General features: G+C 38.2%; 1 protein-coding gene across 3 annotated transcripts in view; it reads right to left on the bottom strand.

Annotated features, from left to right (window-relative positions):
• The window catches only part of UHRF2 (ubiquitin like with PHD and ring finger domains 2), an 84,035-nt gene that overhangs the window by 17,481 nt on the left and 38,616 nt on the right, over nt 1-27,938 (bottom strand). For all 3 annotated transcript variants that reach the window (XM_038125544.1, XM_038125543.1, XM_038125545.1), the window contains exons 5-8: nt 16,036-16,145; nt 7,117-7,303; nt 3,993-4,116; nt 3,481-3,588 (exon numbers count right to left, since the gene is read on the bottom strand). In XM_038125544.1, the coding sequence (XP_037981472.1) occupies nt 3,481-3,588; nt 3,993-4,116; nt 7,117-7,303; nt 16,036-16,145 (529 nt within the window). The remainder of the gene's footprint in view (nt 1-3,480; nt 3,589-3,992; nt 4,117-7,116; nt 7,304-16,035; nt 16,146-27,938) is intronic.

Below are 27,938 nucleotides of genomic sequence, written 5' to 3' on the forward strand. Positions count from 1 at the left end.
CAGTCATTTAGAACAATTCAAAGGAGAAGGAGATCTACCAGTTTGGTAGCATTTTACAATTTTTAACCTAGGAAGATCCCAGTGTAAAGATCATTTTGTAAGGTAACACACTGTAAATATAACCAGTGGAGAGGAATATTATCAGACTGCCCAAGAAAACAGAAGAAGCCATTGCAACACCACATGGATCACAGACTAGTTCTCCAACCAGGATAACTCTCTGGTAATAAATGTTCAAGTAATCTGCAGCCTGACCACCTGAAAGCTGCAGAAGTAGCATAATCTGGCAACACCATTAGAGTCTGCTGGAGCATCTCTCCCACAAAAATTTATTTAATAATGGTTTCAAACTACTGATTATAGAAAAGCCCCACAAACAACCTTTACAAATAAAATGAGACTATATATTAAATTATGCATTTTCTCAATATCTTATGATAAAAATAGTGTTGGTAGAATGAAGATTTCTAGCATAAAACCAATCACACTACTTCCTTCTGTCTTTCTATCTTCCTATCTTCCTATCTTCTTCCAAACCTGGATTTTGCCTCTTTTTCTTGTTCTGCTTCTTGCACTCCTGATCTCCTTCCCCCAACCTACAGTTCTAAGCAACTTTCATGGGAGTCTATATTCTTCTGCTATAGTCTTGAAATTTCATAACACAATACATCAAAGATCCAGCTAGTCAAAAGTGCACTTTTTAACATCAGATTAGAGCTGGGCACAGTATAAAAACCATACAAGGACACAATACTTCCTTGCACAATACTTCCTGGTTGCTGTTCATAATAATGTATTTTATTTTCCTGACCCTCCATTTCATGATAATTTAGTACTTGATTTATTTTTCTGATCACTATTAAAATTACATACTTTTCAAAATTAGCCATTATAATATCTCTTTGCTAAATAACAAGAAGTATAAGTAACTGAAAGCCAATTACAAATTACACACTTAGAACTCTTCCCAGACCCAATATTGCTATCCACAACTTAGCACTCTCACTTAATTTTATCAGCTATTTGCCAATTTTTCCAGACCATTTATGAGTATGCTGAATAAAAAGGCCCCACTATTGTGTTCCCCTTTCCTGTTGTATCAAACATTCTTTAATTCATGCCTCCCTCCCTTCTTTTCATTTTCAGGTTTCATCAATTAAATTTAGGTTTCTGGTAGGTAATTCATCACAAAGATGAACACTGATAAATAATTCATGCCAAAGATGCTCTTCAGTTGCTCTCTCCAGAAGTAATGTTTAGTCAATTTCCTTCTAAGGAAAAGAGAGTTTCTGTCATAAAAAACTATGCAAATCAGAAATAAAGAAGTCTTTAATTCTCATACAGTCACTAAATTCTCATCGATTTGCTGAGACAATCTCATTTTGTCATAAAAAACCCCAAACTAGTTCATATAGGAAACAAAAGTGTAATTTAACTTTCTATGTAGAAAGAATTTCAATTTTTAAAAAAAATGACAAGGTGTTTAATTTGTACCCAAAATAAATTAATTATGCATAAATGGTAATTGTCTTTTGATATTTAGTCCACACATATACATATATATATATATGCACATGTATATACACATATATATTGTATATATACCATATATATATGAAATACTTTTGATAGATTTTCTGATGATAGCAGCACTCTAATTCTGTTGGTTTTTCCTATCAGTACTAGAAATACTTGAAAAGCATTAGTTTTGTCTTACCAGTAGAATTCCTAACAAAAAGGTAAACTAGTAATTCCAATTACTATTAAAGCAGTGAAAATAAAAATTTATCTTGATACTTTGAATTTACCCACATGATTTTAGAAAGCGCTCTTACTTATGAGACTTTACATCATCTGGCACCCAACAAAAAGATGTGATGAAAAGAAGTGATGAAAAGTTCATAAAACAAATCAGAAGAGGCACTTGATTTTTGGCTTGCCCCTCCTCAAGCAGTTTAAAACTGTTGTAAGTGAGATGCAGTTTGTATTGAGTTAAAGTTGAGTTAATTATTGTAAGCTTGGGAAGGGGAGTTACTGTTTTAAGAACTTTGCAAGTTGTAAAGGGTCCAGGATATAGCGGGGGGGATGGTCCAAAGGAGCAGAATAACATCCAGAAACAGAGTCAGCGCAATAAAACCAGCACCGCAGAGGGGGTTGGACAAAAGGCCTAACCAATCATACGACGCCCGAGGAAATGATTGGTCAGGAATGAACGACAATAAAGACCACCAGGAACGCCAGAAACAAGCCAATCACCATGTGGATCCAAGACCCACCAATCCTGGACCTGAAGGGCGGTTATGAAAGTGGGAGTTCAGTTGAGTTTTGGGTTCTTTTGAGGAACTAGCTTCCTGGAGAACCCAGGGTGTATGTGGGGTAGACACACGGTTTTGTTTTGTTTTTTGACTTGTTGTGTGGGGGTCTGAGCCTATCTCAGGCCTTCTGTCTCCTGTAGCTCCTTTTAAATAAATGCGAGTCAGAAGAAAGTCTGGCCTCATTCGTCCATAACAAAACCCCCTTCTTTTATTCTTCCAAATATGACAGAAAACATTCAGTTCCAATCATTTACACATACAAGAGACAAAGAACTAACTGATTTAAAAAGCAAAGAAGTATGTATTTTCGTGACTAGAAACAGCAATGAAAACAAAAAAACCCCAAAATCATTTCATTTGGATCAGGCTGGAGCAAAAGGGAGGAAGATTGTAGCTTGCTGGACACTACAAAACCAGAAAAAAAATCAGTACTGGCACAAAATGCAGCTGTCCCATCCTCTCTGCTTTGTTTTTTCCTGCCATGTTGAGTATTGGCACTGTGCTTACATAACCGAAATGCAAAATTGAGTAGGAAAATTAGCCCTCAGTCTACTCCAGATAAGATTATTTTTCTGCCAGTTTTTTATCAACCTAGTTTACCACAGAGCCTAAGGAATATTTGAAACAGAAAATGAGACAGTTCAAAAAAACATCAAAAGCTGAATATATAGTGAATTTCAGTAGCACTACAGACTTGCACAGGCTTAAGCTGTTCATCAGCCTAAAAGCATATTTGGACATCTATTACATATGACCAAAAACACCTACAGTCAATTCACAGTGATAACACGTAATGTTTTCAAAATCTGCAGTCCACACCCCATTCATGGGATAATCATGTGAAGAAAACTCTTCAGAAAATACTTAACCCTATTCACTAAATATCTGACTTAAAATTTTAACATGTGAAATATATTTATCATAATTCTGACAGACTTTTTACTAAGTTGTATGTATAAAAGTTGTAGTAAAAAGTTGTATGGTAAAATCAGTATAGTTCAACCTTCACTACTATCGGCATCACTTCCAATATTGGAACCATAATGTATTTGTATTACTTAGTCCTGGTGAAAATGCCAATTGTCAATTGAAATTATTTCTGTGCTCAACCCATTCATTATTATTCCTACTTCCTTCAACTACAGCTAATACTGAAACAACATACCTGAACTCTGAATTTCCAGGTTGTCCCAACAGGAACACCAGGTATAGGCCCATAATGATTTGAAGGAACAATAGTGCATTCCTTAGTGCGACCAACACAGGCCATGCCCTAAAAATACATCAAACAAAAGTAATCAGACAAATGAATTGCAATATTGAAGAATATTTGTAAATTCAATGCAGAGATCATGAAATCTGTCTATTATAACAAACACATTATTTCAAAATATGTTAACAATTGTTAAAAGGAATGTTAAATTAAGTAATATGTGGTTATGGGTTTGGAAGGGGAGTTGGGGATTTTCTTTTTTGTTGTTGTTGTTTTTACCTCTAGTCACCTTAATAATCCTTCCACTGCTTTAACTGCCAGTAGACAGAAGGCAGGATTAAACATTGTCTTGTTCTTTGTGCAACCCAGTACTGAATTTTGTGTAGTGCATATGTAAGCAGAATTATAGATGTAGCACATACATGAACAATCAGAGCAACAGCTATTTCTAAAACACACTCTACCTTTCCCCAGTCTCTCTGGCTTTCAGTACTGGCAGATGGCATCTTTGCTTTCTTTTTACTCTGTTTGAGCTTTTCTCCAGCCTTTACAACTTCATTAGAATCATTTTTGCAGGAAGGACAATACCTAAAAAAAGGTTTTAGTAAATTCTCAATTAACTTCATAATAATGGCAATACATTTCTGGTAGCCAAAATAGTGTCTATTTGTTTATTTTGACTGAATGTTTCAAGCTAGCAAGCATATACCAGTCTTAAGCAGCTGAAGCCTACAGCTTAAAAAATGAATTCAACATGAACAAATATTGTCAACTTTTTTAAAAAAGGGCTTTTCAGTATCTTTAAAGGTAGAGTGCTAGTTGCAAAACATATAACTATTTTTTCTCACATGATATGCCCATGGCTGCTGTATTGTCTCATCATTTAGTCCTCCTTCATTTACATCATGTAAAGTAGATGATAGCTGATATTTAAGCATGCTGCTGACCAGTACTCATGGTCTGTTTCTGTCTCCTGCCCAGTCTATCGTTATTTTTGCTGGTTGTGCAACAAATTTCACTGCAGATTGCTGAATGTCAAACAGAGCCAAGGTATGACATAATGTATATAGAAACACACAAATACACTTACTTACTCCACAATACTGAAGCCATTTGGAATATAATGCTGGGGCTCACTCACACTAACAAATCCATTCTGGTAGGAAAGCAGAAATACTAGTATACACTGACCACAGCAGAGAGAGAAAAGGAGCACAGTGGTCATTCTGCTGTTTCCAACAACATTCTTATCCCAGTCCAGGAATAACAATACACAAACATGTTCTTGTTTCTGGCTCCCATAGGCTGGATTTGGTCCATACACAATTAGAAGAGGAAGCCTGATCTACATTAACATTGATAACCTCATTCAGGAAACAAAAACTACTACTACTACTACTACTACTACTACTACTACTACTACTACTACTACTACTAGGAGTAGGAGTAGTAGTAGTACTGCTGGTTCAGATTTAATAAGTTTTTTATGTGGATATGAATAGAAGAATTAATGATTAAGGTCCACAGGAATAGATTTCACTATCTTAATAAGGTGTTGGACCATGAAAACAATGAAGCCATGTAGATTAAAAAATAATAATGTAAGATGCTGAAGTTATGATACCATAACTTTGACAGGTATTACAACTGCTTACAGAAAAAGCATGTAAGACCAATTAAAAGAACAAATATGACATAATGCAAATTCACAAGCTGAATTAACAAGGTGAAGTCACATGGTGAATTCCATGTTTCTTGATAGAATAACAATATTACCTTAATATCTTTTAAACTGGATCTTGTAAAGACTATGAAATACTGATTTACATACAGAGTGACTTCATTTCCGTAAGATAAACTTATCCTTTCCCAAACTGAAGACTTAACCCTGAATAGAGTTTGCCAGATTTTACACTCTAAAAACACGAAATGGAAGTATTCCCAATTCTAAAGCAAACTGCTCCTAAATTAAGAATCAGATAACCATGACTCTTTGGTAGTGCACAGGAAGAAGGGAGCGTGCAAACTTCTTCTTTGGTAGGAGATGCTGCTCTGCCCAGTGCAAATGCACTTCTACATAATGACAAGCATTAAGACAGTACAGGGCTGGTGACACTAAGCATCTCAAAACTAGCTCACACATAAGCCAGGCCCACAACTGTACCGCTACCACCCTGTGACTTCATTCACAGATGCAGCTATCTACTTACCTATATAAATCTTAAGGCTCCTCTTCTTAGTTACACAGTAAACAAAAACAAGCTAAAAAGCTTGACAGCCATTTCCCAATCAATTTTTATTATGTGAATTAAACTTCTTAAAAATTTATTAAACTTATTAAAATTCATAATATGGAGAATGGACCAAGACTAGCTCTGGAGAGGAGGAGGTGTTTGTGATCAAAAGGCTCACCATGATCCAGCCATGGGCACTCACAGTCCAGAAAGCCAACCCTCATCCTGGGCTGCATCCAAATCAGGGTGGGCAGGAGGTCAAGGGAGATGATTCCACCCCACTACTCTGATCTTGTGAGACTCCACCTGCAGTGCTGCATCCAGCTCTGGGGCACCCAACGCAAGAAAGATATGGACCTGTTGCCAAGAGCCCAGAGAAGGGCCACCAAGTTGATCAGAGTGCTGGAGCACCCCTGCTATGAAGACAGGCTGTGAGAGCTGGGGCTGTTCAGTCTGGAGAAAAGGTTTCAGGCACCTTCTAGCTAGTTTAGATTTTAGTAAGAAATTCTTTCCTGTGAGGATAGTTGCCCCAGAAAATCGGCAGACCATCAGGCATTAACCAATAAACATTATGGAAGCCAGTAAGGGGTAGGACATTGAATTATTAATTTACTGAGAATGTTAAAACTTTCAAAATATTTACACAGATTTTTACAAAAAATATATATATAATCACAAGGTTCAAAGAGATTCCACGTAATGTATTCATAGACATCTTAGACATTTAATGAAGTCTGTGGAAAACTTTATTAGAATAAAATTCTATTTATTACTCATTTATAGAGGATTAGCATCTCAAGTAAGTCATAGGCAGGTGAAAAAATGTACAGTGTAAATTGTAGACAGCTAATAAAGACATAAGAGTAATTACATAAGAAATAAGAGTAGCAATGTGGTGGTCCTTCCATAGCATGAAAAATGAATGTAGTAGAGGCAACAAAGAGCACAGGGGCAGCACCAGGGACAGAGGATGAAGGGGCAGAGAAGTGTGAGCATAAGAGAATTGCTCAAGCAGTGAAGCTTTTAAAAAATGAAAAAGGCTGAGGAACAATAACTGTCGATAAATACAATCAGATCAGGTAATGTCCCAGAAGATCATCATGACCATAATGAATAAAACAAACATACCAGTCTTGAAATTTTGTAATGGCCTTAAAGCTTACTGCTAATTCATTGTGAATGATTTAAAAGAATTATCTTGACAGAAAACATAAGCCTTATATTAAGTAGATGGATGAAAACACCTCTGAATTTAAAAACATCTTCAGTATTTTCTCTCATGAGGTGCAAATATCAAATAGGTACCATGTATGGAATGCCAATATAGGTAAGTAAATCATCCTTGTATATTTACCAGTCTTCATCTTCTGGTATCTTGCTTAAAGGAGGGTTCAGGCAGTATATATGATAAGCCATATTACATTCATCACACAGGAGTTGCATGTGAGCATCCTGTTTGCCACCACACAAGTAACACGAACAAAACCGGCACTCCTTATCTGGATCAGCCCTACAGTGCTTGCATTCAGGGCCACTTTTTCCTGTCAAAAACAAAGAAATGTCAAATGCCATGTATCTCAGCAAAGTGAATTACTGTATCTAAAGGAATAATTATTTCTGAACCTGAACACTGCTCTCTTGAAAATGTTTTTTTTTTCTTACAACGAGGTACTTATCTAGGCTTAATAAGATTTCTTCTGCTGTATAAACAAGTCATAAAAAACATGACTAATCATCAGCCTCTCTTTTTCTCCTGCTCCCAAGATGTACCTGCACATTCTCCTTAAAGATGAAGCTTTACTGTCTTTTGAAGCTGTACAGCTTATCAGTTCCTTGTAAGTTAGCTTGGATAACATAAGCAATAAAAATAAATATTTCTTTCAGGAGTTTATTCTTGAATAGAAATATGAGGTGGGACCCTGGTGTGTCCAGAGGATTTCCGGATACTTTAACGTTTTTCCTAAATATACCAAGAAGGAAATTATTAACTAAGAATTTGCAGAAATCCAAACCCCTTTCTATTGAAGAACAGCATGAACAGACTGAACAGCCTCCCAACTGAACAGACTTTACAGAGAAATTGAGCCATGCAGTTGTAAGTTATCAGTGTAAATCTCTGTGGAGAGAAACTCCAGACTAAAAGTTTTATAAGAAAGGGCGACTGGAATGCAAAGCATTGTGCTGTATCTGCAGTCTTTCTGGAGGACTTTGAACCATACTTTTTTCTTCAAACTAGACTTAGACTGGGAAGAGGATGGAGTTTTGATTAACAAAGAAGAGTCAAGGGCTGCCGATGAATTGAAAACTGACAGGGGAATACCTGTGAAATGCCTAAAAAGAGCTAGAGCTTTTTAATCTAAAATGCTTACACAGTTGACAGACCAGCTGAAATGCCTGTACACTAGCATATGTAGCATGGGTGCATAAGAAGAACTGGAAGTGACTGTGTAAATGGAAAGCTATGATCTAATCACAAATGCTGAAACTTGCTGGGATAAATCACATGACTGGAGCACTCCAATTGACTGAACAAACTGTTCAGAAGGGACAGGCAAGGAATGGGGGGGCAGGCAATTTGCCCTCTCCATGGACTTGATTGCACAAACCCATCTTTGAAAAACAGCAACGAACAGGTCAAGAGCCTGTGGTTGAAAATCAGAAGCCAAGCAAATAAATAAAAACCTCATGGTTTGTGTTTATTACCCACAACTCAGTTGAGGGGACCCTGTTGACAAAACCTTACTTCACCTGCAGGAAGCATTACTCTGGCAGGTTCTGATCCAGCTGCAGGGACTTGTCAGGACAGTCCTTGACATATGCTGGAAAAGCAGCTCAGCAAGATGTAAGCAGTCCAGGAGACTCCTGGACAGCATCAAGGATAATTTCTTACAGCAGGTGACAGAGAAGTGCTACTGCACCTGTTGCTTACTGACACAGATTAACTAACTGGAGAGGTCTAAGAATTATGGGCCAAAGAAAGGTTAAAGTCACTACTCTTTTAGAATTTTAGAATTTTAGAATTTTAGAAGCCTGAACTTTTAGTTATTTTAGGAATTAGTGCATGGGACCCTCTGGAAAACTGCACTCAGGGAAAAAGGAGCAGAACAGAACTGTCAGATCTTTAGGGACATTTTTCTTAGAGCCCAAGATTTCTCCATTTCCACCAGTGAGCATTCAGGCAGAGAAGGCAGGAGACCAGAATGTCTCAGTAAAGACCTCCTGGACAAAGTGAAATACAAGGACAAGCAATGGACATGGAATCAGGGGCAGGTATCCTGGGAAGAAAAGAGAAGTGCTGTCTGATTGTGGAGGGACAATTAAAAAATTAGGAAAGTTAAGGTATAGCTGGAGCTGAATTTGGCAAGCAATATAAAGAACAGTAAAAATGTTTCTCAGAAATGGAAGATTAAAGAAAATATACACAATATACACTCCTCTGCTCTGTCCCCCCAAATGGGACAAAACTAATCACAATCAACATGGAGAAGGTTGAGATATGCAGCAATTTTGTTTGCCTCAGTGTTCAGTCAAGAGTAATCACTCTTCCCACATCTCTCAAGTCCCTGAACCTCAAGACAGGAACTGGGGAATTGAAGTCACTGCTGGTGTAAGAGCAGATCAGGTTCAAGATCATCTGAGAACTTGAACATAGATAAGACCATGGTACCCAAGGAGATGCATTCCAGGGTCCTGAGAGAATTGTTTAATGTAGTTCTTAAGCCACTCTTCATCATATATAAAAAAACATGGCAGTCATATCATGTCTGAAAATTCACGGCACTTAGGGTAAGATCTCTGTGACTGGAGAAAAAGCTATTTCAACCTTTTTTTAAAAAAAAGTAAAAAGCAGGAACAAGAAATTACTGACTAGTCAGCCTCATCTCAGTGGCCAGTAAGAACACAGAGCAGAGACTCCTGGAAGACATGTCAAGACATGGAGGACAGAGGACTGGTTAAAGACAGCCAAAATGGCTTCACCAAGGGCAAATAGTGCCTGATTGGCACAGTGGCCCTCCACCATGGACAGAATGCATCTATTGTCAAAGTAGAACTATAGATTTCATTTACCTGTATGTAAGGCCTTTGATTTGGACCCTCACAATATTCTTAACAAAAAATCATAGATTTATAGAATATCATGAGGGGCTAGGGATCCACAAGAATCACTCACATCCAATTCTTGGCCCTGCAGAGTACATCCCAAAAATCCCTCTGTGTATGAGAGCATTGTCCAGAAGCTCCTTGAATCCCTGCCAGGCTTAGTGCAGGGACCATTTCCCTGGGAAGCCTGTTGAAGTGTCCAAGCACCCTCTGGGTGAAGAACCTTTTCCTGATATCCAAACCTAAACCTCCCCTGACACAGCTTTAGGCTGTTCCCTCAACTCCTGTCACTGGTCACCACAGAGAGAGCATTGGTGTCTGCCCCTCCTCTTCCCTTCATGAGGAAGTTGCAGACTGTGATGACTGCCCTCAGTCTCTTCTTTCTCCAGGCTAAACAACCAGGCAACCTCAGCTGTTGTCCTTATAAGGCTTCCCTTCAAGGCCCTTCACCATCTTCGTGGCCCTCCTTTGTGACACTCTCTAGCTTTATAGCTGTCTTACATTCTTGTTGCTAAACTGGAGATGGGTTTGATGAATGAAATGTTAAATGGATAAGGACTTAATTGGACAGCCACATTCAAAGAGTGAATGGTCCATATCCAATGGTTCAACATAAAAGTGAAAACCATTAAGGAGTGGTGTTCTTCAAGGGTCATATTGGGAACACTATTATTTTCTATCCACATCAATGACATACCCAGTGTAATTGAGTGCACCCTCAACAAGGCTGTAGATGACACCAAACTGAGCAGTGCAGTTCATCACAGAATCACAGAATCATTGAAGTTTGAAAATACCTTTAAGATCATCGAGTCTAGCTACCAACCTAGCACCACCAGCATGTTCAGCATTAAGCCATGTGCTCAAGTGCCATATCCACTCACCTTTAGAACACTACCAGGGATGGTGATGTCACCACTTCATTAGGGAACTTGGTCTAATGCTTAACAACCTCTTCCAAGAAGAAATTTTTCCTAATATCTAATCAATACTGTCAGGAACATGGTATGACTCGCTTCAGCACCTCAATGTCCTTGGAGTGAGGGGTGCAGAACTGAACAAAGGATCCAGGTGTGACTTCCCCAGTGCCGAGTACAGGGGAACAATCCCTGTCCTGCTCCTGCTGGCCACACTATTGCTGGCACAGGCCAGGATGCCATTAGCCCTCTTGGCCACCTGGGCACACCCTGGCTCATGTTCAGCTGCTGTCACCAGCACCCCCAGGTTCTTTTCCTGTGGTCAGCTTTGCAGCCACTCTGCCCCAGCCTGTGGCACTGCCTGGGGCTGTTGTGACCCCAAGGGCAGGACCCAGCACTGCGCCTTGTTGAACCTCGCACCACTGGCCTCAGCCCATGACCCAGCCTGTCCAGATCCCTCTGCAGAGCCTTCCTGCCCTCCAGCAGATCAACATCCCCACCCAGCTTGGTGTCATCTGCAAACTGAGGGTGAACTCAATCCCTTCATCCAGATCATCCATGAAGAATATAAACCAGAACTGGCCCCAGTACTGAGCCCTGGGGAACACCACTGGTCACTGGCCACCAGCTGGATGTAACTCCATGCACCACCAATCTTTGGGCCCAGCCATACAGCCAGGTTTTTACCCTGTGAACAGAGTGCCTGTCTGAGCCACGAGCAGAGTTCTTCCAGAAGAATGCTGTGGAAAACAGTATCAAAGGCTTTACTAAAGTCTAGGGAAACAACATCCAACAGCCTTTTGCTCAGCCACTGGGTGGGTCACTGTCTAGAAGGAGATCAGGTTGGTTAAGCTGAACCGGCCTTTCACAAACCCATGCCGGCTGGGCATGATCCCCTGGCTGTCCTGCACACAATGCATGAGGACACTCATTCTCTGAATTCTCCTTCCAACCACTGCTAGGACAGGTCCAGAGGAGGGTCATGAAAATGATCAGAGGGCTGGAACTCCTCTCCTGTGAAGAAGGGCTGAGAGAGATGGATTTGTTCAGCCTGGTCAAGAGAAGAAGGCTTTAGGGATTGAAAGGCTTTTGTGTGGCCTTTCAATGCTTAAGAGGGAGTTTATCAGAAAGACAGGGAAAGATTTTTCACAAAGATCAGTACTGAAAGGGAGCAACAATAATGAAAACTAGGAGCAATTTTAAAATGAAAGAAATATGATTTAGACTGGATACAAGGAAGATATTTTTTCTGTTGTGAGGGTGATGAGACACTGGCACAAGTTACCCTGAGAAGGTGTGGATGCCCCATCCCTGGAGCCTTTCAAAGTCAGGTTGAATGGGGCTTTGAGCAACCTGATTTAATGAAAAATACCCTTGCCTATGCCAGGGGGGTTGGACTGAAATATCTTTAAAGGTCCCTTCCAACTAAAACAATTCCATGATAAGAAGTGTTAAAACAATGCTTTTAAGATAAAATTTTTTTATGTTTTTAAGATAAAAAAACTTTAAAATTGAAAAATATAAAAGAATCACTGAGGAGGGAAGATTACCAGCTGCAGATAGAAGGTTTAGTGAGATGTAGTAACTGAAAACCTGAGAAATAAACATGTAAAGCTACCAGCAGTGACTATTTCAAAGTTGTAAAGGCAAAAGTACACTTAAATATATATTTCTAAAAAAACCTCCAATATCTGTGAGAACATTGCTTCTAGTAAAGTGTAGCCTAGAAGACTTATCGTGCTTTCCAAATGGAGGTAATCTATTAGTTTCAGAATTCTCTCCAAAAGTTCATTAGAAGAGAAAGGACAAATTTTACGTGTGCTGATGAACAAATCTGGGAGTTTTCCAGCATAGCTACGTTAAACTCACAATCTGTGCAACGTGTCAACACCAATTCAGACTTAAGAAATCCCAGATAACTGTTAACTCCTTTGAAAAATTTTAAAAGCGATGACTGAGCATTCCCTATGGAAACCCTATAGTCTATCTCATCTGGCTAATAATTGACAACATGAAATGGCATATTTTTCTGTAGCTCTGAGCACCACACATTATTTAGGCCTATGTAATTAACTGGTTTCAGTTACAAAATCAGTTTCTTAGGTAAAAGGTTAGTTATATTTTTTTAATAGGAAAAGAGTAAAAATTACCAACATGTTTCAATTCAGTTAAACAATAGGGGAAGTTCTCTACTTTCTTCAATATACAGACAAACTATAAACTTCATTTTCATGATATGACTCATTTTTCAAATTTCTGTTTTAACCATGTTGGAAGTTATATGCACTAACTATAGCTGCACTATTGGTCACATGAAGACAGTCTGTTCACCTCAACCAACAATACAGAGTTTAGTTGCATAAATAATTTCATATTAACTTTTTTTTTTTGCAGAAGGAGTTAGCACAAGTTTGGATTCTGATGGAAGTAGGATGTTGATACCTAGGTGTTATTTGCATGTTGCATATAAATATTTGTAACATATTGACAAACATGTTTCCTCTTATATTTTTTATTTCTAATATAATTTTCTAAAAGACTTAGCCTTACTCCTTTCCTCAGTTGTTTGCTTCCATTAATTAATTAGAATATGACTACTTTATTTTTAATTGTAACTGGTAAATGTATATTAACATCACTTTACACATACAAAACCTAATTATTATGTGACCATGCTCAAGAAATAAAAGTTATTCTGCAGAGGCAACGTACACTGTTTATCTGATAAAGATTATTTCCACAGTAGGCACTCTATCTTTTGACATGGGCATGGAGAGTAGCTTAATATGGACAAAAATAAAATCAGTGCATTTGCTAATTGTACTTACAACAATCTCATAGAATATTTAGGGCCAAATAATTATTTTAATTTAATCTGAAATTAAAATTAAAGAAAATAATAAAATGAAATTAAAAAATAATAAAAATAATAAAATTCTGCATCTCTCCATAGTACATAAGCTAAGGGAGTTGTGTGTTTCTAGATGGGTCTATATATATTTAACTTTTTTTAATACACAGTACAAATGGGGTTGCAAGTGCAGTCCAGAAGGAAAGGCTACATTGGTGGTTATAGCATACTGCTCAAGTGATGTGCACTGTCCATACCTGAACAAAGGCAAAACAGCTGACCTGGCTGGAAAACCGGAATCACATGAACAGGGTTGTATGGTGAGTGTTGGTTTCAGGAAAAAGAGCAGTTCAAGAAATAAGGCTGAATTCCCACATCAATTTATTTGTCATGATTACACTTCAAAAGATTATATTTATGAATTATATTTATTTATGAAGGTTATAAACAATATGCTGAAATTAATAAGATTAGGACCAGGAACAAAAGGAAATAAAACATACACAGAGGTGCAAATCTCTACACAGACGTCAATATTTGTGTAGTTAATGCAAAGAGGTTACAAATAAAGAAACAACTATCAACATTGGAGGGAAGGAGCTCTATTAGACAACAAAGGTCTTGACTCTGAAACAATTAGAGTGGCAATCAGTGTACAAAGTCTAGATTGGTGAGGCCACCCCTCAAATCCTGTGTTCAGCTTTGGATCCCTCATTCCAAGAAGGACATTGAGGTGCTGAAGTGTGCCCAGAATAGGCCAGTAAAGCTCATGAAGCCTCTGGAGCACACGACCTGTGAGGAGCAGCTCTGGGAGCCAGAGAAAAGAAGGCTCAGGTGACCTGAGACGTTATTGCTCTCTGCAACTACCTGAGCTTGTAGCCAGGTGAGGGTCAGTCAAAAGGAAATGGCCTGAACCTGGGCTAGGGGAGGTTTAGATTGGATATTAGGAAAACTGCTTCACAGAAAGAATGGTCAAGCACTGGAAGATGTTGCCCAGAGAAGTGATGGAATTACCACCCCTGGAAGTGTTCAAAAAAACATGCAGATGTGGCACTTAGGGACATGGTTTAGTGGTGGACTTGAAGGCTCCTTAAGGGTCTTTTGCCATCTAAGTGATTCTATGATAAGTAAATACTCATGTGAGATCAAATAGCACCATTGTAGACAATTTTGTATAGTCAGCAATACAGTAATCACTCATTTCCTTGACACATAATTTTAAAAGTTAATTCATTACACAGTAGCTGCAGGGAAGAACTAAATGAACTACAATAATTTTTTATGCCATTTTAAATGTTGCATACTTGCAAAATAAATAGTATGTAAACACAAACCAGTATTTGTAGATTTTCAATTTCCTCCCACTTCAATCTTTTTAAATCAAAACATGCTTTAAGATATTGCAAAGATCTTTTAATGTGACCAAGAAAAAATAAAACAGAGTGGATAATTTTCTTTTTTTAGTAATCTAAGGGAAGTAATTCTCAAATAATGAAAATGAATAATGAGTTGAGAAACTGGCATTTTTAATTTTAAGAATACCACAGGGAATGGTATTTGCTCCTCTAAAAACCAGTAATTTTTATTTTTTTTTAGACAACAAATAAGCATTAATCAGACTCATTGTTGGGCACTGAGAGCCACCTACAAAGGTTCAGAAAACTTGCATGAAGTCGGGAATGTAATATGTAATTATATATAATACCTACTTGTAGACCTGCAGTTCAATCTTCAGTGTTGCTGTCACAAACACTTAGCACTCATAACTTCAATATATTTTCAAACTTAGGATAAAATGTCACACTACTTTTTAGATAAACTGTCACTAACTCCTTATTGTGGTATTGGGGAGGTTAAGGAGGTCTGGCATAGTAATTTTTTTAGAAGGTCATGCAGGGTCAACTAATCCAAACATGAATTATCCCCTTTTTTTAATGCTACAAGCAGCTTTAGTGCAAAGTTCCTTATCTTTTTTTTTTTCCTGACACAATGACAGAGTTAAAGTGTATTACTACCAACTAATTCTATTTTTGGTATTTAATAATATATTAAAAGCTTAAATTACATGTCAGTTGCAACAGCAGTTTTGGTGGCCTGAACACCTCTCTAGGAACTTAAATGAGACTGCAAATTCATTCTGCACAGTTCATTTAGAGCATTATCAGCTATTTCCTTTTTTCACCATTTATGACTGATAGCACTAAGCTGTTACTAGTTTCTGAATATATAAAGTGTACAGCCATCTTACAGTAATTATACTTTTCAGAACAGAAATCTAAAAATTTTTCAATGCAATTACTTTCTTGAACACAAACCAATTATTTATTCTACCTTCATACTGATATTTTCTAAAGAAACATCACTCAATTTGTACTTATAGTCAAATAATTTTAAAAGCGCATACTTTTGAAATCTCCATCCCCAAATGTCAATGGATAGGCTCCTGGCTTTTCAATCTTGTACATTTCCTCTATAAAAAGGATTTTACAATCATTTATTGTATCTTCTGGACCTCTGAAAAACAAAAAGAATAAAAAGTACATTCAACTTAGTTCCTCAGACCTAGATTCTGTACTTTTTCAATCCTAAGCAATAGGACAAAGATAAGCAGCCTTTTTTTATCCCTGATAGGATACTTTATTTCAATCCACCTACAAAAATCAGTCTAGCATGGTAACTTTTAAGAAAAAAATAAAACAGATATTTAGGGCTCCCTTAAAGAAAAGACTACTCCATTATCCTCAGACTGTCTGGCATTTCAGTATGTCTTTATTGACAGTTATCCAACATGGCTTAATTCCCTTCTAAAACCTCAAATTGTTTTTATTGGCTGAACACAGCAGACCAGACAAAACCATATCTTCTGGAATATAGCATCTCAAACATTATTATAAAAGTATGGTACCACAAACAAACCAGAAATGCGACCTGTAAGACAGAAAAAATAGTTGGAACCTATAGCGCAAGAAAAGCAGAAGAAAATTCAAAAGCCCTTCTATGAGTTTTAACTGTTTCTCAACTCTGGAAAGCCACATAAAGCCACTGTACTGAATTATAAATAGTCCTTCTATGTCAGTTTTCAGTGCAAATTCTTAGTGATTAGTAGCAACAAATAATCCAAGACTCCACAACAGTAATGCCACAAGACTTCAAGAAAAGAATTAGAAAATATTAAATGTAAAAGTTTTCACCTACTCTTATTAAAATATATTTGTATCTACACAGATTGTAATTCAAATGGAAACGTATCTAGGAAGAAATGGCCATAAATAACACCAACAGTTGTAAAGCACTGCCTTTTCTTTCCTCCTTAACGTGGTACTGTGCTCTCTTCAACTGCCTGTTCTCTAACCACATTCAATTTACTACCTGATCTAGAAGTAAGCAGTAATTTTCTGTATAAGAAAATACCGATGCATATCTGTAAGAACCTCTCACAGAGGTGACTTGAAAACACGTTCGAAGAAAGCCAGCTAGGTAGCAGATCCCTGTGAAAAGATCTAGTCTGCAAAACGAAATTAGACTATAGACAGCTAAGGAAACAAGATATTAGATTCATACTCAATAAGGATAACTGCAACAACAGAACATCTCCAGAAACATCAGGCTTCAGTCTGGAATCTGTGGTTCTCTTCCCTACCTCTTGGCCTGTTCTCACCACTTCCTTTGTGCTGACTACCAGTTCTTGAACTCTGACACATGATGACATAACTAAGGCAGAAAAAAAACAAAGCCAGGGAAAAACCACAGGTGACAGATCACTTTTTCATGGCCCTGAACACTGCAGTATTTAGGTCTCCATGGAACTGGGGCTGAGAGGACTCAAGTCAGTGTCTTGATTGACTCTAATTGCCTTTTAAGTGTACTTATCAGCTGTTTACTTAGGCACCTGTATTTATTTTGACCTTTTTCTTTCCCAGCAGTTTTTGGAGAAAAAACATTCCCCATTGTTAGTCACATGCATAAACAGTAAATGCTAGCAATTTTCAAATATTTAGGCTATTTGAACAGAATATGCAAATAGTGCATGAATGCAAATCCATCCATCAGAAAAAGAACTGTCTGATTTCCTGATCAGGAAAAGAATGTATTTAGAGTTAACTACATTTGCACCCTAATGGGATCATATGTTAAAGCAGTTCTGGCCATTGTGAGTAACACCTCAGGTTTAGCATGCAAAGACACTTTGAATTATCCACAATACTGAGCAATTCACAATCACAAAGGCACAATACATTCAAATATAGAAATGACAAGATGTAAACATAATCTTTGGCAGGAAAACTGAATCAACAAACTCTTAAAAGCATCAATATTTCCTAGGTTATTTTGTGGACTTTGGAGAGTCTTTTATTAACTGTCCTATATGTCTTGTTTTTCCTAGATTATTTAAAGTTAAAAACAAAACAAAACACACCTGTTGACATTCTTTAATGCCATAAATCTATGTTAGAACCTTTCTTCCTTATAACACTGCTTGACTGCCTATCCAATGTTATTCCTCCAGGACTTATTTCTAACAGAACTCAAAGTTGTGAATCTAATTTAAAACAAAAATACAGAATTATTACATTTTTCACACAGTTAAAGCAAAATTTAATACTTAATGACTGATATTCTCAAATTCTAGTAAATTTCAGACAAGTTTAAGCATACTTTACACTGATTTTTGCATCCTGCAATTCTTAAATATGTGTGTATAACCACTATCCCTAGTATAAGGAAAACTGCATTTAGGAAAAACATTCCTCTCCTCCCCTCCCTTCCCCTCCTTTCTCTGCTCTCCACAGTGTGTTATGGTTCAGAATTATTTAACTTGCCTTTCTCCCCTCCCCTGCATTTTCCCAGGAAAACCAAAAAGCAGCTGTTAAAAAATAGCTTTTTATTATCTGTATTCTTTGCATACAGTCTGTGGTCAAGAAGGAATGTGGTCATACAGCTTTACCCAGAAATCTAGACACTTGCTATATACATCTTTGGGAAACAAAGCCAAACTTGAGTTCAGTAGAATATTAATTAGGAGTAAATTCCACTGCTGCCAATTTGAACTTTTGAAGTATAAAATTACTTATAGCTACAATGATTATCATATTGTTTCCTTAAAAGATACCATGAAAAGATTTATAAGTTGGTTCAATGATGTAAGTGTTCCAAACAGTAACAGCAAAGTTTTTGTGAAGTATGCAGAAGCATAGACTTTTATCATCAACTTTATTAAACTATCATCTCAAAAAATGTTATTTCCACCTCAAAGTGTTGAAGTGCAATATACTTTTTTAGTTTAGTGAGCTAAATGAAAACCCCCTCTAATTAATACTGTAAAACAAAGAACTCTTGAAATAATAAAAAAAAATACAGCTGCATGACATGTTTTTCTCTCATAGCACTGCAATCCTACTGACTAGCAATATTATTCCCTATATCTAGGCAGTACTTATTAAACTGATGGAATTCACAGTTTCTCTATCACATATACTAGATCATGGTAGACATTCCTTCTCTTTTTGCCCTGTATTTTTCCTTTGAGATAAGGACACTCAGAAAGCAACTTTCAGGCTAAGTTTTTCCTAAAGTCTATTCAGTATTTGAACTAGAGAAAACATATTATTTTCTGCTATGAGTTGCATAAGAAGTAAGCAAATACTATCAAATAATATTACAAAGCTGGTATGTTCCAACAAATGTCACAGCTGCATATCTGGAACTACAGAGGAAGATCAACTGACTTTGTGAAAACTACGGCTAATATTAAATGGTTAAGTCTTACCAAAGCTAAAAAAATCTGCTCTGCTATTTGCTCGTAAGAGAGTAATTCCTCTGCCACAGTACACATTCAGTGCTTTAATAATGATAATGTGATTTAAAAATTATGGTTATCTAACAAAATTGTGGCTATATTATGCTGTCAAGTGTATAACCTTTCTTCATTGCTTCACCCTACCATACCAAAACTGAGATTATGCAATATAAATGGGATGTTTGTATTTCAAGCAAGAACTCTAAATCTTCTGAAAGCATTAAATCCCAAAACAAAGCCAGATCCTTCAACACAGCAGAATTCCTAATGCAAGCCTTATTTTGAGATAGGTTAGCCAAAGCCAGAGAGAAACCTTCAGCTGAACCTTCTTTTATCTGCACTTTGCCCATGTACATTTCCTTTTTTTTAACCTTCAGGTAGCAAAACACTTTAGACATTCAAAATCACAGTTGACTAGACATGTGACAAGTGGCATTATCGTGGATATTTCAAAGGTCAGCTTCACAGAAAATAAAAGCTCCTGGACAGTTACCACACTTAGAGAACTTTATCACTTCTTACAGTCTATGAGAGATTCAGTGAGAATTGTCAGATCACTGTCTGGAAATTTCTTGTTTTATCACTTTACCACACTGAAATCAAAAGTATAGTATTTTAACACACACTAAAGTCAAAATACAATGCTGAATAAAAATGGGGGAAAAACTACTAGAAAAATACACACAGACTTCATATTCATACTAAGAATAATAATGAAAAGTGTCTAATGATGATTTACATTTAAGCCCCCTAAGAGCAAAACCTTACTCACACTGTCATGCTTAACATAAACAACCAATTCATAGTCAGTCTCTATAGCTAATGTCAAAAGGTAGTGTCCAGGTCAGTAGAGAAACAGCCATGATCAGAATAAAACCTAACAGAATATAATGTTGGCTAGGCTTTCCAAATACACAAATTCTCTTAACAAACAATATACAAATCAAAACAAAACCAGATTTACTACCACTTTCTGTATCTATCTTTTCATATGCAACACTTTGTTTACATGCCTTATATCAATCTGCCTTTATTCTGCTTTTGTAAAGTTTTCAGACAGCAGCTCTTTCTGTTCTGCATCAACAAATCATAGTTAAACAACTTCTGAAAACCCCCCCAATCTTTCAATATTACTATTCAAAATGCTTATTAGAACTTTTAATATCATGTCCTTAGAAGAGGTTGACTAGAGATTTTATTTTAAACAGACTTGTTTCAAAGGTGACTTTAAAATCTTCCCATATTTAGACAGCGCATTACGTAGATAATCTCACCAAATTCTGCTAGGTTGTACTGAATTACATAGAGGTTCATGTAAAATTTGTTTTTTTATTGCACACAAGCAAAAAAGCAGAGAACATTTACAAGAATTTTTTCAGAATATTCCAGTCATATTTGTTTAATCATTAAAATAAAAATACACAGTTACAAAATGGGATAGTATTAGCTCTGCTTTTAATTCAACTTTTCCTTTATTACACAAGTATTATAAAGATAAAGACATGTGGCAACTTCCACACTAAGCAAAGATTTTATTACTCTCTTTCTATAATACTAGTATTTAAACATCCGCAAGAAAATTAAATTACCATTTTCTAGGCTATGTTCAGGACTATATTCTAATATGAATCTTTAATGCCTTTGAAAACAAAACACACATACTCCCAAACCTACAAATTCATACTGTGGACACACATACAAGTCAGGCAGGATATTACTTTTTTTAATGCCAGCCGTAGGTGAGGTGCTTGATGCATTTACAAAGCAATGTATTATAGCTCCTGATGCCAGATTCTGAAAGCAGAGACTTGGACACTCTCCTCTTCTCCTTAGCCGGGGAGCTGTAGGCAGGTGGACATTAGAGTACCTGGGGAAAGAACTGGCCTGAGAGAACAGCCAGCAACAATGTCAGAGGCTCAGAACTCCGCGCACATCCCTGCCCCATGACACAGACCACACCAAGGAGTGGAGCCTGTGGAAGGTGCTGATCCTGCCCCAAACTCGGCCCTGTCCATGGTGCTGCAGGAACGCTCCTGATGGGGAGAGGAATCCACTGCCACCACCCCAGCTGCTCCCTTCCTGTAGTCAGCACTAAGTCTGTGACTGGCACTATCACAAATGCTCGAAAGGCATCTACAGCTTCCAAATCCAACTTCAAACACACAGATGTTAACACCTGAATGTCCATGAAGAATCAGGTAAAAAAGCAGGTCAATGACCCATAAAGGTAGTGCACCAAAGGCTTCATATGTGAAAAACAAAGATACAAGAGTTGTGCTTGGCATCACAGGACATAGTCTGAGCTCAGTTGATTCTGCATTTGCAGACTGAACTGCAGTGCACAGAAACAATACTAAGGGTCTGTTCAAGACATCATTGTAAGGGTCTGGGCTAATCAAGACATTCCTTTGTGCTAGGAAGAAGCAAAGATACAAACAGGTGATTCTTACTATAAGAGGTTAAACATTCCTATCCAGATTTTAAATTATATTGCAATTCAGTGAGTAGATGCAGCACACACTCATCATGAGCTAAGATAAAGTTACAAGAGACCAATCTGTGAACGCTGCCAGACTGAATGAGAACCTCAACTCAAAAACAAAGACATAAGAAGAAGCACTTCCCTTTATAACAAACTCACAGAGACACTGTCAGGATAAGAAGACCTTACAAAAAATAGAAAAGAAAGAGTCCTGAAAGCACAGAAACTCATTAAGCATTCTGGAAAAAACAAACAAACAAAATACAAAGCAAAAACCAAAACCAACTAACCAACAAACCACAAACAGCAGAAACATGAATATATGTCACCCAAATATCCCCAAAACCTAAGTGAATAAATCAACAGCAACAACAACAACAAACCCCCAAAATGTAGGGTGATTTAAAACCAACCAACCAAAAATCAAACAAAACTTCACAGAAAAAAAAAAAAGCCGTGAAAACTTCTGAAGGTATGCACCTTCAGAAATCATAAGAAAATACAATAGCACAGAATCAAAGAATCACAAAGACATTTCCAAAGAATGGTCATATCAAGCCAAAAGCAAGAACTGCTTTCAAAGAAAGAGAAACCCATATTTCTAGCCCAGAAACTTTGTAATAAATTTATTATCATGGCTTGAATGTATATGACAGCATTACTGTGATGAAAAAGCTTGGAATCCAGGGATTCTCCTGCTCAGAACATGATGAATCTTATTCAATAAGATCCCCTGAAAGTCAGAAAATCCTGGAGAGAAAAAGACGTCCTAACTAATTTAGCATTTAGAGGGCAGCTCCTTATTTTGGAATGTCTTCATTCCTTAGATTGCCCAACTCTCTTCAGAAAAATTACAGCAAATGTTTTCACCATGATTTCCAATTTCATTAGTGCATGATATTAAAAACCTCCATTTAAGTGTCCAATTACATAATAGTAATACAGCCTTTTCAGGTCTTCTGTCTCTGTCTGGAATATCTGATGATCCTGTAATTACTAATTTTTATGTTGATAAATCCAAATGCCCATATACTTGTGGGTTTAACTGTTGGAGAGATTCCCCAACAAACAAGTGAGAAAAGCACACTTTTGTGCCTCCCTGAAACACCTATACATCAATGCATGGGCAATGAACAAAGGCGATTACAGATGTGTGTAATTAATGCAGCTCCATGACAACACTGGGATCATGGAGATATGGTGGGATAGTTCACATGACTGGAATGCTGTGACTAATCAGTAAGGGCTCTTCAGGAAGAAGCTAGGAAGACTAACAGCAGCTGTCCCTTATATGAGGGCAGATGAGAAACCAGACAAGAGCTTACAGGTCAAGGTTAGCAGACAGAACATTAGCAATCCTGTAATGGGTGCCTGCTATAGAGAGTAAATATACAAAGACTCCTTCAGACAACTGGAAAAAAGTTTCATGTTTACAGGCCCTGTTCTCACAGGAAAATTGAAGAACCGTGACATCTGCTGGTAGGTCAACAAAGAAGAACACAAACAATATAGGGAATTTCTGGAGTGTAGTGGTAACAACTTCCTGACCATGGAGAAGCAAATTGCTAGACTGATACATACAAACTGTGAAGAACTTGTCATGGGACATTAAAGTTTGTCTGCAATGATGATGAGATGATGGAGTTCAGAATCCTTGGAGGAAGGATAAAGTACAAGACTGTAACCATGATATTTTTATGAAAATCCTTTTCTGGGATTTTTTCTCCTGAGAAGCTGAGGAGCCTCAGGAAAGAAATGTAAACAATAACTATCTGCCGCTGTGGAATGGAACAGGCGCTTCTTTGATTGGTACATGCTGGTTGTTTCTAATTAATGACCAATCAAAGATGCAGCTGGGTCAAACTCTCTGAGTCTCATGAGCCTTTGTTGTTCATTCCATTCTATTCCTTTCCAGCCTTCTGATGAATCCTTTCTCTCTATTCTTTTAGTGCAGTTTTAATATAGCATTTTAAATATAATATATATCATAATATAATAAATCAGCCTTCTGAAAAATGGAGTCCAGATTCTCATCTTTTTCCTTGTCCTGGGACCCCTCGAACACAGTCACACAAGACAATCTCGGATTTCAGGACAGTAGAATGTAATCTCTGAAGAGATCTACCCGGAATCCTACCAGATACCCTGTAGAGATGGACCCAGTAAAGCTAGTTGATATTTAAGCATCATCCCAAACTCAAAAATGGTCTATCACCATGTGCAGGACATCAAAGGCAACAGGAACCTGGAGAAATTAATAAAGAGCTTAGATATAAAAAGGAAATGTGTAAGAGGTGGAAGCTGGGATGGCTGATCTGGGGCAGGAAGAGGTATCTTTTTGTGTAGGCGAAGGATTGGGAAAGCCAAGGTTACTGTCAATGATTTGAATCTGGGGAGTAAAATTCTATGACAGGAAAGGAATACTAAAGCAAATGTGGGGCACTGCTAAATATCAGGGCCCCTGATAACAATAAACACAGAAAAACCAAGTACTCAGCACTTTCCTTGCCTCTGAGGTCTCCAAGAAAAGCAGGAATGCCTGAAGCAAGGAAGACAGCCCCAGTGGAAAATAAGGTTATGGAGCATTTACACAGCACATATAGAAGTCCATTGGCTCTAACAGGTCATACTTATGAGCTCTGAGGGAGCTGCCTGATGTTTGGATGTGTGTACTCTTAGTCCTGTAACTGAAAAGTGATTACATCTTCCTGGTAAATAGAAGAGAGCAAATATCACGTCTATCTTCAAGAAGGAAGATTGATGACAGACTGATCAGCTTCGACTCAGTCCCTGGGAAAGTGAATGTTAGCTGCCGCTGCCACCATTTAGAGTTGGACAGAAAGGAATTTCATCATGTTCAACAAAGAAAAATTCAAGTTCTGCACAGAGAGAATATTTCCACCTGACTGGAGAGCAGCTTGGTAGAGACAGACCTTGAGGAACATAAAAAACCAAGCTGACCATAAACCTTCTTGCAAGCAAAGAAGGTCCACAGCTTCTTGGAATACATTAAGAGCAGCATTGCCAGCAGATAGAGGGAAAGCAAATGCCAATCATGACTCAGCATTAGTTAGGCCAGGTGTAGGCTCCCCGGAGAACATAGACACTGGTTTACAGGAGTGGTTCCAGAAAAGGGATACAAAAGTTATTAACAGGCTTGAAACACAACATCCTTGATACAGCAGTGTTTAGTCTAGAGAACAGAAGGGTTATGCGAGGATGGCTCTTACCTATGTGTATAAACAGGGAGCCAGACTGCTCTAACTAGTCCTCTCTCAAGATAAGAGGTAAGAGATACAAATACACAAAAACTGCATTTTGTGTGGCAAGAGTGAATTTTCTTTTTACAGTGGATTGTTCAGAAAGCTTGTCAAGTAACCACCCATAACATTATTAAAACCCCAACTACACCTAGTCCTAGACAAACTGCTCTGGTTGATCCTGCTTGAACAATATCAAGAGCTCCTTTACATCCTTGAAGTTCCTCATATGTTTTAACACCACTCCTTTTTTCTTTCTATTTTCATAAAGCTTTGCCCAATATTGTGCTCACCACTACCTCCTACCCACTTCCCACCACTACACCCACCCACCGCTTGCCTTTTTGCACTTAAATGTGTTTTCTTCTGTTCTTCCTCTTCTGTTTGGACTTGCTTTCCTCAGTAGGAAGAAATTAGACTTCAGAATACTTCTAAATATCACCCCCTAAAAAGCAAGTCAAAAGACTCTGTGGTTCCAAGTCTGCATGTTTATTAGAGAAAGGACACTTACAAATACTGAAGATATAGTTTATATTCTGGAAAAAAAAAAAAAAACAACAAACCAAACCAAACCAAAACAAAACAAAAAAAAAACCAAAAAAACCCCAAAAACAACCAAACCCTCAAGATCCAAGTCAACCCATTTTACAGTTATGGTTAGGACATCCAAAACATTTGAAATTTTAACATTTTACTTATGCTTTTTTTCTTTTTGCTGTTAAAGCAATTAATGTTTCAACACATAATTAATTGAAATGTTAAGCTTTTAAATTCAATCCAATGAATCAATTTTCTGCCCCTCTGCTGAAATTCACTGCATTTTATATATCTCTCTTTTGTCCATTTAGATGAGAGGGTGTGTGCTTAGAGCTGAGTGGAATAGTAGGTAGAATATTCTTGATGCAGTTTAATTAGTACTTAGTAAAGAGAGTAAATGCCTTTCCTCAGTCTTCTACTTCTTCTTCTTTTTATATAGCCCAAATACTGTTAATCCTCATTACACTGCTGGCTCATATCCACCTTGCTTTCTATCAAGACCCACAGATCCCTGTCATCAGAGCTGCTTCCCAGTGAGTACTGCTTCAAGTTCAACCTGCTTCAACCTGGGTTGTGCCTTCCCAGGTCGAAGAAAACTCTGTATTTATCCATCTTAACTTTCTTGGGTCTCCTGCCACCCATTCCTCCTCTGCTTGTTCAGGTCTCTGCTTGGCAGTACTACCCCTGAATTTCCATTGCCACAAGATATTGAACAGTACAGGCCCTCAGGACACATCCCTGCAGTTCCTTCTCCGTCACCACTTCCCAAGTAGCATGTAACTTAGTAACCACTGTCCTCTGAGTCCAATCATTCAATGTTTTCTTTTTCTAAGCCCACCTGGCTGTCCATCCTCCATTTTACTACAAGAATCACCAGACTGGGACAGGATAATGGGACACTTGCACATTGAATAAATTACAACTTTTGCTCTATCCTTGGTGTTGGGGGTTAGGTTTCTTTCTGTTTGTTCCATTTACTTAGGGAATTTTTTCCCTGTGAGTTGCTAGGAAACACTATCAACTGAGTATGTAAGAAAAACAAAAGAAGTGGCCAAGCGCAGGGGAGGAGGGCATCTGGTTGCCCTCTTGGCTATGGATGAGGACAGTCAGAACTGCCGTTTAGGGAGGGGAATTCACTGCTACTGCTGGAGCCCAGCCCACAGCTGCTTCTTCTGCCATGGGCTGAGCCTCTGCTCATGAGAGCAGCCACCAAAATGAGACCTTATTACCACCTTCCTCTCTAAAAGTGGGACCTATCACCATCTGCTCGGGTGCCTGGGATCTTGACTCACCCTTCTCTGCCCTGCTGGGAGCCAGGCCGCTGCTGCCCTGCCCCTTCTTCAGCACCGCTTTGAGCTTTTGCTGCACTGTAGCTCCTCACCCCCTGCCTGCTGAGATGTCCCACGGTTCCAGCCATGGCTCCAGAGCCTCTGATACATCTTGTCTACCACCCTGGGATTTCTGCTTATTCTTGCCAGCACAGCTTGCTGTTTCCCTAAGTCCTGCTGGGGCACGAGGATCGGCTGCCCAGGGTTTGTGAAGCAAAGCCTCTCCGCCATCCCTTCCCGTCTGGGCCCAGCCGTCATTACCGCGCGCTCCCTGAGCCCGCGCCACAGCGCCCCCTGCAGCCGCGGGGAGTCACCGCACCTGCCCTGCCCGCCGGGAGCCACCAGCGCCCCTGCTGGCTGCGAGCGGAACTGCACCATGGGGGAAGGCGCCTGCGGCCGAGAGAGGGCTGGGAGCGGGTTTGTGTTCTGGCTGCTGTCAGTGCCACAGCTGCTGCTGTTTGTCTTGTTATACATCCTCGTAAAGAACTGCTATTCCTATTCTCATATCTTTGTCTGAGAGCCCCTTAATTTCAAAATTATAATAATTTGGAGTGAAGGGGTTTACATTTCCCATTCCAAGGGAGGCTCTTGCCTTCTCTAGCAGACACCTGTCTTTCAAACCAAGACACTCAGCCACAAAGAAAATAATTTTATCACAGAAGGCAGATGACCTTGTAAGTTACAATTTGCTCTTAGAAAAAAATTTCACTGGATATTCCTAATCATCACCATTTCACCAGCACTTCACGAAAACTGTCCCCTTTTCCCCAAGGACTGAAATAAGGCTGACTGGCCTTTTAGAACGGATGCAGGATTTGCATTTCTCCAGTTGTCAGGGACAAAAGTCAAAGTGGTATTATTAAAAGTCAAATGTCTGTTGACATAAGCTGTGCCTTTAACCGT

Source organism: Motacilla alba, chromosome Z, assembly GCF_015832195.1.
Source record: "Motacilla alba alba isolate MOTALB_02 chromosome Z, Motacilla_alba_V1.0_pri, whole genome shotgun sequence".
Classification (NCBI taxonomy): domain Eukaryota; kingdom Metazoa; phylum Chordata; class Aves; order Passeriformes; family Motacillidae; genus Motacilla; species Motacilla alba.